The 11,507-nt window shown below is 37.0% G+C and overlaps 3 protein-coding genes across 4 annotated transcripts; 1 reads left to right on the top strand and 2 right to left on the bottom strand.

Annotated features, from left to right (window-relative positions):
- Positions 1-1,386: 1,386 nt before the first annotated feature.
- LOC108563811 (differentially expressed in FDCP 8 homolog) lies at positions 1,387-3,745 on the bottom strand. 2 transcript variants are annotated; one of them, XM_017922599.1, is made up of 6 exons: positions 3,080-3,745; positions 2,863-3,020; positions 2,685-2,807; positions 2,433-2,629; positions 2,323-2,367; positions 1,387-2,247 (listed from the first exon to the last, which is right to left on the bottom strand). In XM_017922599.1, exons 1-6 carry the CDS (start codon positions 3,200-3,202, stop codon positions 1,553-1,555), a joined length of 1,341 nt encoding a protein of 446 aa, XP_017778088.1. In that variant the 5' UTR covers positions 3,203-3,745; the 3' UTR covers positions 1,387-1,552. The 2 variants fall into 2 exon arrangements, with proteins under 2 accessions (XP_017778088.1, XP_017778089.1); XM_017922600.1 differs by lacking the exon at positions 2,323-2,367 and having other exon boundaries at positions 3,080-3,433.
- Positions 3,746-3,840: 95 nt separating this feature from the next.
- LOC108563810 (E3 ubiquitin-protein ligase arih1-like) lies at positions 3,841-6,333 on the top strand. Its single transcript, XM_017922598.1, has 4 exons — positions 3,841-4,099; positions 4,397-4,800; positions 4,854-5,167; positions 5,238-6,333. Exons 2-4 carry the CDS (start codon positions 4,422-4,424, stop codon positions 6,051-6,053), a joined length of 1,509 nt encoding a protein of 502 aa, XP_017778087.1. The 5' UTR covers positions 3,841-4,099; positions 4,397-4,421; the 3' UTR covers positions 6,054-6,333.
- A 208-nt stretch (positions 6,334-6,541) lies between these two features.
- LOC108563801 (gastrulation defective protein 1 homolog) lies at positions 6,542-8,848 on the bottom strand. Its single transcript, XM_017922584.1, has 4 exons — positions 8,501-8,848; positions 8,302-8,431; positions 8,056-8,247; positions 6,542-7,993 (listed from the first exon to the last, which is right to left on the bottom strand). Exons 1-4 carry the CDS (start codon positions 8,717-8,719, stop codon positions 6,657-6,659), a joined length of 1,878 nt encoding a protein of 625 aa, XP_017778073.1. The 5' UTR covers positions 8,720-8,848; the 3' UTR covers positions 6,542-6,656.
- Positions 8,849-11,507: the final 2,659 nt, after the last annotated feature.

Raw genomic sequence — 11,507 nt, 5'->3', positions numbered from 1 at the left:
AGTCAATATGTGTGTTAAAAAAAATGAAGAAAATGTTAATCGATTGAATGAAATTCAATTCAAAACATTTATAAACCAATCGATTAGTTTGCACTGGAACAAATCATTTATATCAGTGCATCCTTCGAGCTTCAATTTTTTATTCCACATTTACTCACAACCAATCGATTAGTTTATTTTAGAACTTTGATAATTCCTTCAAGTCTGATTCAGCACTAATTTACATCACATGTTGGATAGTTATAAAATATCTGTTTGAACAGATTAAGTATAGTTTATGAAGTTATAAGTAAAAAAAAATCATGAAATAGTCAGGATTCATTGGAACCGAACCGATTTCCAATTTGCACTGAAAGTTAATGAGAAAGCCCCGAAATTTAAACAATTAATGCTCACATCTAATTGGAATGATGTTGACTTATGCAAGGGACGCGCACTACTACGCGATAGAGACGCCACACTCGTACCAATTGGTAGCTGGTACGTCTTTTTTTTTTTGCAATAAAAATGCGTTGCTATCAACAATAAACAAAATAAAATGGTGGGAAGAACGCGTCGGTCCGCCATTTTTAATGCGTCCAAATTTCTAATTAATTAACGCAAATTTCTCAATTAAGAGTTATTGAGGAATACGCACATTTTAACATAAGCTACGTAAGGGATTAGCGAACAAATTGGGAAACTTTCAATACAATGCAAAAAAAATATATTTGTATTAAAATCAGATTCATCACTAACCTTTAATTGCCGCTAAATCTAATTGGGTTGTGATCTCCGACGATGGTTTTCTTAAAACACAACACAGTTCATCAGATTCAAACAAGTTGCACAACTATTTCGAACATTCAAAACGCATTGAAGAACAAACAGCGACTGAGATCGTCCATCTCCGCGAACCGACGCTAACGCAATTGGTGATGCCAACTTGATATGTTTAAATATTTTTTTTTCGATAACATCAAAACTCCCTCTTGTGGATCAATTGATAAACACGATAGCGCAAATATGATAAAAATCAATAAATTATTTATAATTAACCAATTTCTATTACTAATTGTTAATGTTAATTATTCTACTTATAGCCCAATCAAGTTTGCGCTGTAATTCAAATTGTGAATGCAGTTTTAAAACATTGATAATTCCTTCCTAGTTATTATAAAATAACTATCTGAATATAGTTTATGAAGTTACAAAGAAATCTTAACATGTGTACTTGCTCATAATAAAAACAGCCTACCGGGTTGTGAAGGGCAACTCTAAACAATAGAATATCGATGTTCTTTTGTTTTAAATTTATTTACGTCTATATCAAATAAGAAGAAATACTATAGGGAATTAGATTGTAGAGGGTGGGTTTTGATCAGAACCGATTGATAAGCCAAGTAGTATGGGTGATGAGGTATAGCAGACTTAATACATTTATTAGGTACAACATTTCAACGATAAACATAAAACATGGAAACATAACATGCGAAATAAAATTGTCAATATATAAAAAATTGCATAAAATACAGCGTTCAAAAGAAGCGTCTGCAGTTAAAACGGCGGCGTATCACAGGTCATCGTTATCATCGTCGTCGCTATATTTGTATGTCGTCAGTTTCTCGTGTCTGATCCTCAGCCTCTCGCATTTGGGACACTCGTTATTCTTACGAAAGTAACAGACCTTGTGCAGCACAGAGTTGCAGATTTTGCAAATGACGACATTGTCGTCGAAGGTGAAGAGAACTTCATCGTTTGAGCAGATCTGGCAGAGGTGTCCACGTCCTCTGCACACTTCGCAATCATCCTTGATGTGCTTGAGGAACACCGACGCCAGATTCAAAAGTTTCGATGGCAATTCACCAGTGTTCGTGTCCAGTAAATCTTGCATGCTGTACAGATCGGGGGATTCAATCAAGTGCGAAGTGACGGAGTTCTTCCAGAGGAAGTGATCCTCTTGTGCCAATCTGCAGATGGAAATGTACTTTCGCATCTCGTTCAGACCGTTCCGGATGCGCTTCACCAAATCCAATTCGTGGACGAGCGAGAACAACCTGGGATTCAGCTTCTCCAAATTGATCAGCGGTCTGTTCGCCGTTATTTTCAGTAGTTGTAGGCTGGCTTGAGAGACTGGCTGCGGTACGAAATCCCAATTGTGCATTAATCTGGCTGGTATAATGGCAGATCCTCCCCAATGACATGCAGAGCAATAATACATTCCGGTGTAATCGCAACGTCTAACTTCATTGTCCGACCATCCTATTGCTAAGAAAGAAATATATATTAATATTAAATACATCTAAAAGTGCACGAATATTGTAAACTACCAGCTAATTTTACCTGAGAATATAAATCTTGCAAAGCAAGCAAGTCCTTTCGGTAAGGCTAGCATAATACAAGTTTAAATACATTACTTCAATACTACGACCCTTTGAAAGGGCGACTCTTACCTATCGGCAAAACCACCTTACATTCGGCGCATTGATATTGCTGAGCTGAAAGACCTTCTTCGGGACAAATGTTCCTCTCGTATTCTCCCCTCTCGCTTATCGTCACATGAGCGCATTCTCTGATTATCCCAGCTATACACTTGTGATGGCAACTGTATCCACAATCCTCACATTTATACCAAGCCTGAACTAGATGCCTGCACACAATGCAAATTAACAACAATTTACAATTAATAATTTTCAAATATTTACCAAATGGCACCAGTGCAGTGATCACAGTATTTACTAGCAGTGTTCTTCAGAAATGGCTGCAACAGCAAATGATGTCCCCTCACTGTTCTCTTGGAAGCTCCACTGCTTTTGTTCCTTGGATGCCTGAAATGTTTAATATTAATCTATCTTGTAATACTTCATATAAATGAAAACTTACTCAGGATCATAATGAGCCTCCTTACACTCTTGTAACCTCAGTCTAAGCTCAATTAAATGCCTCACCAACCATTTACGCTCTGTTGAGATATTTTCACACTCCAAAACAAGATCTTTGCATCTGTTGATAGCCTTGTTCAATTCTTCCTCTGTTGCTTCCTGCAATAGTACACATCAATGACTGAATGACATAACAATAGAATTTCAAAATAATTTACCTTGTTCAAAGCCAACTTTAGCTCTTCAGCTGCTAAAGTTATCGGTAGCAAATGGTCCTCTGATGTCTCTTCCACTGATAAACAGCCAGATGTCGTCGAGGAGCTCGAGCTCATTGTCATCATCTTAATACAATGAAGTGGACTTCAGCCAAGTGTCCTCATTTAAATAACTCTGATGATGATTCACTTCACCCACTTCACCATTCCTTTACTAAACTAAATCGTTCCCTTATTTATTTACTGTTTTTATCAGTGATTTTTATTTGTGCTGAAGAAAAAATAGAATAACACACAGCTCATGTCAGAGTGACGTTTCTGAGCGAAAACCAGCTGATGACTGTTCATTTGAACTACTGTCAGAAAATAGAAGTAAACAAAAGAACTGTCACGGATTGCATGATTTTGCAAAAAAAAACTATATTCCGTTGCAGTTCTTCAGTGTTTATTGTCGTATAACAATGTGTTTATTGCTGCGTTCTTGAACGTGAACCAAATGATTGAGTGATTAAATATTTGTAATTATAATTAATATAGTAATAATCAATCGTTTGAACTGTGGTGTTAGTTTTCAGCTGAAATATGTACACTTAAAGCAATATAGTTTTGTGATTACTAAAAAAAAAAATCAATAGGAGAAAAGAAGAAAGAAAAACGTCAGTCAAAAATGATTCCTTGATTTTAGGAGAGAGAAAAATAATTAATTTTGTTGAAAGGTTTGATGAATTCCTTGCATAAATTTTAATTACGTATAATTATGGATGTATCTTTTGTAGTTTAGTTTCTATCGGTTTGTTGTTTTGGCAGCACTTCCCTAAAGTGAGTTTCCTATTGCAGTGTTTTTTTTTTCTTGTTGAGGAAGGTAAATTTTACGCGTATCGAGCGAACGAAATACTATGGAATGCGATTGATTACGTGCTCCGTCTCGTTCTCAGAGTTCTAGTGATTTGTGCAGTGTTATTGTTGGTACAATTGTTCGTGTCATAACAGAAGCTGGAAAATATGCAACTTGAGGAAACTCAGGTAAATATGTTTGTTTTTTTTTTCGGTTCGGACGATTCGTTTGAGGCGATTTCCGTGAAAGAGTATTATTTCGTTCAGGTGTTTCGGTTTTTGACAACGCGCGAGTTTTTTTGTTTTCGGATGGTAATTGTCAAAACTCATTTTTTCATCTAAACACAAGCACAGCAGGACACAGGACTCCGCTCAAAATTCTTAGTAAAGCTCACGTTCCGTACGAATTTCGGAAGCTGAAACGCGCGACGACCAAGTCAATTCTGTAATACGCTATATTTCATCGAGTGATATATTTCCATTCAGGTGATGATACTTTAATGCAGAAGTCATGAATTTTGAAGAAGAATACATGTACGAGGATTCTGGAAACGAGACGAGTGGAGACGACGTCGATTTCGGCGTCGAGGCAGACGGATGCTCTCACACCAACATCCAGGCCTACGAGGAGGAGTATCAGTTCGAGGTGCTCTCCACTGAAGCAATTGTTCAGCACATGATTGATTGCATACGAGATGTCAACACTGTGGTCCAGATCCCATCTACCACCACCAGAATCTTGCTAAACTATTTCAATTGGGACAAGGAGAAACTGATGGAAAGGTATTACGATGGGAATCAGGATGACCTCTTCAAGGAGGCCCATGTCATTAATCCGTTCAAGAAGCAGACCACCCCCACCAAAATAAAGAGTTCCAAAAAGCTGTCTGGTAAGATGAGAATAATTATTCATTTTCATGCATTGATTCGAATTTGTTTTCAGGTACTGAAGAATGTGACATTTGTTTTATGGTCTTGCCTCCTGCCGAAATGACTGGTTTAGAATGTGGACACAGATTTTGCTATCAATGCTGGAACGAGTATCTTACAACTAAAGTGATGGAAGAAGGTGTTGGTCAGACGATCGCCTGTGCAGCTCATAATTGCCCTATACTTGTGGATGATCAGACTGTAATGAGGTTGGTCAAGGATAATAGGGTCAGGTTTAAGTATCAGCACTTGATCACAAACAGTTTTGTGGAATGCAACAGATTATTGCGTTGGTGTCCCAGTCCCGATTGCACTTATGCTGTTAAGGTAATCTTTCAGAGTTTAAATTGCAATGATGATTGGGTGAGTAATAGTAATTCGGGATTGATGGTTGTAGGTTACTTATGTTGATTCGAGACCGGTACAATGTACATGCGGACACACGTTCTGCTTCGCTTGTGGAGAAAACTGGCACGATCCGGTGCGATGCACTATCCTACGGCGGTGGATCAAAAAATGTGACGATGATTCTGAAACATCAAATTGGATTGCGGCGAATACCAAGGAGTGTCCCAAATGTAACGCCACGATAGAGAAGGACGGCGGTTGCAACCATATGATTTGCAAGAACCAAAGTTGTAAGGCCGACTTCTGCTGGGTATGTTTGGGACCCTGGGAGCCTCACGGCTCGAGTTGGTACAACTGCAACCGATTTGATGAAGACGAAGCGAAAGCTGCTAGAAATGCCCAAGAGAAATCGCGGGCCAAACTGCAGAGATATCTGTTCTACTGCAATCGCTATATGAATCACATGCAGTCACTTCGTTTCGAACACAAGTTATACCGCTCCATCAAAGATAAAATGGAGGAGATGCAGCAGCATAACATGAGCTGGATCGAAGTGCAGTTTTTGAAAAAGGCCGTGGATATCTTGTGCGAGTGCCGACAAGCGTTGATGTACACCTACGTGTTTGCTTTTTATCTGAAGAAGACGAATCAGTCTGTGATATTTGAGGATAACCAAAAGGATCTGGAGACGGCCACGGAGATGCTCAGCGAGTACCTGGAGAGGGATATCACCCAAGAGAATCTCATCGATATTAAGCAGAAGGTACAAGATAAGTATAGGTATTGCGATGGAAGGCGCAAGGCGCTGCTCGAACACGTTCACGAGGGCTACGAGAAGGATTGGTGGCAATATTCTGAAACATAGATAGATCACGACAGATTTTTCGATTTATTTTTTTTACAAACACTTTAAATGGTAAAACACATTTATTTACTTTTCTCCCTTGAAAACTAAACTAAAATCAAAATTCCCCACTCCCAAAACAAACAAACAAAAAAGAAGAAAATTATTGTATATTTTTATCGATGTTGTTAACTTAAGCCCGCCTCAAGAAGGTACGGTTCTAATTCTCTTTCTCTCTCTCTTTTTTTATATTATATTTTATTTGAAATTTAGCACTTCAAAGCCGAAACAATGAAACAAACAAAACACACACACAATATTCAAAGGACTAAAGAAAACAAAAACAAAACAAAAAAATGGAATTTCACACTAAACGGATATTTTTTTAATATGCCTGGGTTTAAGGAAGTTTCTCATTTTAAATAATATAAATTGGTTTGTTACATTAAATGAATTTATTTAATTTAGAGGATAAACAAATTTGTTTCGCATTTATTTATTCCCTTCTTCATTTCGCATGCAAAAAAAAAAGAGGAAACATCAATTACATTTGCGTAAACTATTATTAAATGCAAGTCGTGGCGGTTAGCTGCAGTTGATGTGCGCTTCAGATGTAGTTGGATTTTATTGTTTGTTCTTCTTGCTGGGAGGTTCATCAGATTTCTTGGTTTGTGTGTTCGTGTAAGCAGGTGTAATCCAATAAGGATTCTCCTCCGCTTCTTTGGCGAACTTCAAGATAGCCTCTCGCGGATCTTGATCATCATCTACTCGCTTACTCAATCCCAAATTCCTAATAACGTAACTGCTGAGAGTACCGCCGCTTGAAGCAACGCGACCTCCTTGTCCAGAAGTGATCGGCAAATCAGGACGTTTACTCTTGACCGGATCCAAACGATCCTTCTCCATCTGTTTCCTGCTCGTCTTGCGCCTCTCCTGTCTGAACAATGGTAACGCGTGCGGGGTGATGACTTGCTGCGAACTAATAACCTCGGCGTGTTGCATTTTCCTCTTCATTTTAACGGCACACAACGTCGCACCGCGCATACTCTTCTTGTCGTCGTAGAAGCATTTTATAATGCCGTTACCGGAGCCGGCGAATATCTGATTCAGCTTCGTGTGCCATATGATTTTGATAACGTGCGTTTTCGCTACCTCCAGTTTTTGCAGCAACTGAAAACTCGACGAATCGTAGAGCAACAAGTTACCAGTTGTTTCCCCTTTGTTCAGCGAGGTGCATGTGACCACGAGTCTATCGTTGGGGCTGAATATTGCATCTGTCGTGTCGTATCTGGTGAAGAGATCGTTGACAACATTCACGGGTTCTTTGAACTTCCTCAGATCCCACAGCTTCATCGTCTCGTCCATGCTCCTCGTCAATAAATGTTGCCCGACGTGAGAGAAGCAGATGCTGGTCGTCTCGCAGGCTTGATGCGCTTTCCTGCAGATACTCGCTGGCGCCACAGTGCTCTTCCGCAAATCCCAGAGCTGTATACTTCCATCGGAACAACCCAAACCAAAAACGTGTCCGTCTCTGCTGTAGCAGCACGCTGTTGGCGGCGCCTTCAATCCGTTCTGCGCTCTGCATTTCACCAACGTCTTGTGCACTTTTCCTCCTTGATACATATCCCAACTCCTGGCGGTGCCATCCGCGGATGTTGTTAAAAACTCTTCGCGAGAAACTGGACTCCAGGCTCCGGCCAATAAACCGGACGTGTGTCCCTTCGTTCTGGCCTGATCGGATAAGTACATATCACCTTTGACGGTCTCCAATTTCTCGAAACCATCCCTATCCACGACTTTCGCTTGAGCAGCTCCAGACACCACCAGCAGCAAGTCTCCCGTACCTGAGTAATTCAAGTAGCGAATCGGATGATTGTCGCAAGGTTGAAGCGTGCGGAACGATTTCATGCTCGAATCCATCCCAGAGAAATCCCAAAACGAAACATCGTAATCCACAGAACCTACAAAAAAAAGAAAAACATCAATTAAATTTCTCCTAAATAATAAATACAAGCGTTATTACCTGACGCCAATCTGGCTCCACTAGGATCACAGCTCAATGCTGTCACAGCTTTTGTGCCATGGTTCATTATAACCTCGTGCGAACAAGGTACAAACGTCCCTGTGTCTTCACCATCACTCTCCTCTCCAGAGCTGTCAGAATCTGATCCATGTTCTTTAGATTTCTTTTTACTTGTGTCCACTTGTGCTAAAACTATTTTTCAAAATGCATTAATACTAAATCACTTAAATTCAAGCTATAAATTACCTTGAGGAATAGGTGGTCCAATTAAATCATCATCATCTGAGGAAGAAGATGATTCCTCTTCTTTATGTGTATCAACCTCTGCAGGTTTCGTTATTTCTCTAGCTGTTTTCTTAACTTGATCGAGCATTTCCTAAAATGAATTCAACAAATGAAAACAAGTTAAATTATCTTCTGCTGCTGGTGGTGGTGATGAAATTACCTGTATATTGAAGGTTTTAGCTTTTTTACCAAAAGTCGATATACCCATGACTTCTTTGATCTGTTCATCTTCATTGTCATCTTCGAGTTCCTCAATCTCTACAGGCTTGGAAGTGCCTTCACTGAACGATCCAATTGTGAGATCCGATTCTGTCGCTAGGGTCTTCTCAGCAAAGTTCGTGCTGATCTTACCAAACACTATTTTCTTTCCTTTATTCATCCTTAATTGTTATAACTTACATTAACAGATATACAAACACTATGAAATCAACAATAACAATTCAAATAGGTTAAGTTCATTTCGCATTGAACTTCAAATATTCTGACACTTGCTTTGCTAAATTTAACACCAGATGGGACTAACTTTATAAATACATTGAATAACAGTATGTGATAATAAACTACATCAATATATATATATATACTATTTATTATTACAATTATAAATAGAAATTCATTTGAATTCGAATCTACAACTAAAATAACGCAATTCAATTTTAAGTCTAAAAGTATTTCTTTATTTAGTAACCAGATGGTGCTTTCTCATAATAAACAATATTACATAACCACTCTAATAATACATTTTGCTTAATTCATATTTGTGATTGTAGCTTTAATAACAATTTCATAATTTGTAAAGCGCCAAAAAAAAAATGCTGAACTATAAACTAAGTTACGAACCAAGATTTAAATGGCTGGTTTGCTGAAATATTTATTAGAGTCATCTCTCGGATTAACTTTAAAGCCCACAGTTCAACTAATTTGGCGCTGAACTAATTATTTTTTTTTAAATATAATTGTAATGTTTTGAAAATGTTTGTATTATTTAAGATTTAAATTGAATTCAATGTTGTTTCATAATCATATTTAAGGTAATGATTGTATTGAAATTATAGATATTATTTATAATTTGACAGGTGTCAGCGACCATTTGTTTTAATATCCAAAAGTTTCATAACTATCTTAGATTATTCGAAGCTTATAATCACAATTGTTATTAGTCAGATTACTTGATTGTTGTATGTAGAATGAAAATTTATTGTTTATTAAAACACATGCAGATATTTTCACATACAATTTAGATTATTCTAATTAAGAATTGTCAGAAAATGGAGCGCGTTAATAATAATAATTGTAATAAGTTTAAATTGAGTGTACAAAAAAAAATAAAAATTCTCACGTACACTGTACAATGGTAATTGTCCACGGTTCATTGAATTGGATTTATCTTTTATTGCGTTACGACGATTATAAATGGAAATAATGTATTTAATTAGTTCAGGGTAAAAAAAGAAGTGCAGGTAATTAATGAAACGATAAGATAAGATCAGCGTGTGCGTGGTTCATCAATTCAGCAGATTTTCCCAATGTCATGATTCAAGTGTGTGCGAATTTCTATAACTTCCATTATTCCTTTACTAATTGATAAAATTTTCAATAGCTTTTTGCAAAAATGAATTTATCAAAAGTATATATTATTCGTCTGGAAAACCAGAAAGCGTATATGAGTTGGTTTTCCAATAATAAAAAAAAATATTGAACACTTCTTTTGCTTGTTAAACTATGAAAACTTTCGATTTGCTGATGTGTACCGACTCTCCTTTCGAAGTCTGCATATTCTAGTTTAAAACAATAAATGCGTTGTTAAATGCGTCTTATAGTTTTCTTTACAACCATAAAAAAAGAAGAAATTGAGCATTTACATAAAGCAGTATAATTCCAACAGAAATTGATTATGATTATGAAAATGGAATTTAATTACAATTAGAAGAGTTGCCTGTAAATATAATTTCTCTGTGTAAAGTAATAACGTTGATGATACAATTGTAAGTAAACCTGAAAATCATGAAACATTTTGATTTGATGGAATCTTAAAAAGTCATATTTTAAGATCTAAATTCATTGAAGTATTTTGTTGTTGAAATTTGTCAATTGATGAAAACTATCAAAATTAAGACTTCTACAGTGTTTTTCTTATGTGTCGACTGTTGCAATATTTCTTAATTTGACTAGAATTTATCAAATTCCATCAAATCAATGAAAGTACGTGTAAAAATGTGCACGAAATCCATCGATTTTTGTGTGTTTGATAGCTGTAACCGATAGGTGTCATCGCTAAAAATAAATGTCGCCAACGTGATTAGATGTGATATCAGCAGACAATAAAAACAAGATTATCTTAATTTCGAAACGTTCGCGATCACAGAGGCAGATCAAGTTTTTCCTTATCTTAAATCTCAACGTAAATCGAATTTCATTGTTACGTCTTATTATGCGAATAATGATGATAGCAAATAATAAAAAAAAAAATAATTGAAACACGAGTCGAACTGATGGTTTTTTTGTTTTGTTTGTCCTCTCTAAGTGAGAGAAAACAAAATATGAGTCTATTGATCTGTTGATTTGAGTTCGTTAATTGGTGGATTGGATGGGTTGAAGGACCTTTGCTTCTTCGTAAACCATTAATAGTAATAATAGTAACAACAACAACAAAAGAACGGGTCTATTAACGTCGAGGAAACTGTACTTGTTTCTTGTAGTTAAGCAACGTCGAACTCTGACACTGTTCGTCGTTGGTGATTCGGAAATCTGCAAATAAAAGTATTAAGTTTAAAGCACACAAAAATCCGTTTAGAAATAGAAACGATGAAATTGGAAAGTGTCTTTCGTGCGATGCATTTATTTGTTATATAGATATTGTTTCTTTTTACTTTTTTCGTTCGTTGCTGTTGTATAAATTAAATTTCTATTTTATAATAATAATCTGTCCGGTCGTGTTGTCAACGAACTCTCGCACACTCGTCGAACGGACACTATGCAAACTATGCGGGCAAATGCACTTCTTCGGATTCCTCCTTCGGGCGGTGGTAAATCCAATGACGTGGCAGTAAAAGCCACGAGAGCCGGGGGGCACTAAATCGTCGTCGTTCACTAAAACTCTCGATGCGTGTGTATGTGCTCTAGATAAACCCGATTCCTTTTATACATATTTGATGTTGCACACAGCA

Source organism: Nicrophorus vespilloides, unplaced genomic scaffold (genome assembly GCF_001412225.1).
Source record: "Nicrophorus vespilloides isolate i.1.1-1 unplaced genomic scaffold, Nicve_v1.0, whole genome shotgun sequence".
Taxonomy (NCBI): domain Eukaryota; kingdom Metazoa; phylum Arthropoda; class Insecta; order Coleoptera; family Silphidae; genus Nicrophorus; species Nicrophorus vespilloides.
The sequence above is the reverse complement of the archived record's forward strand: the minus strand, read 5'-3'. Positions and strand labels throughout refer to the sequence as shown.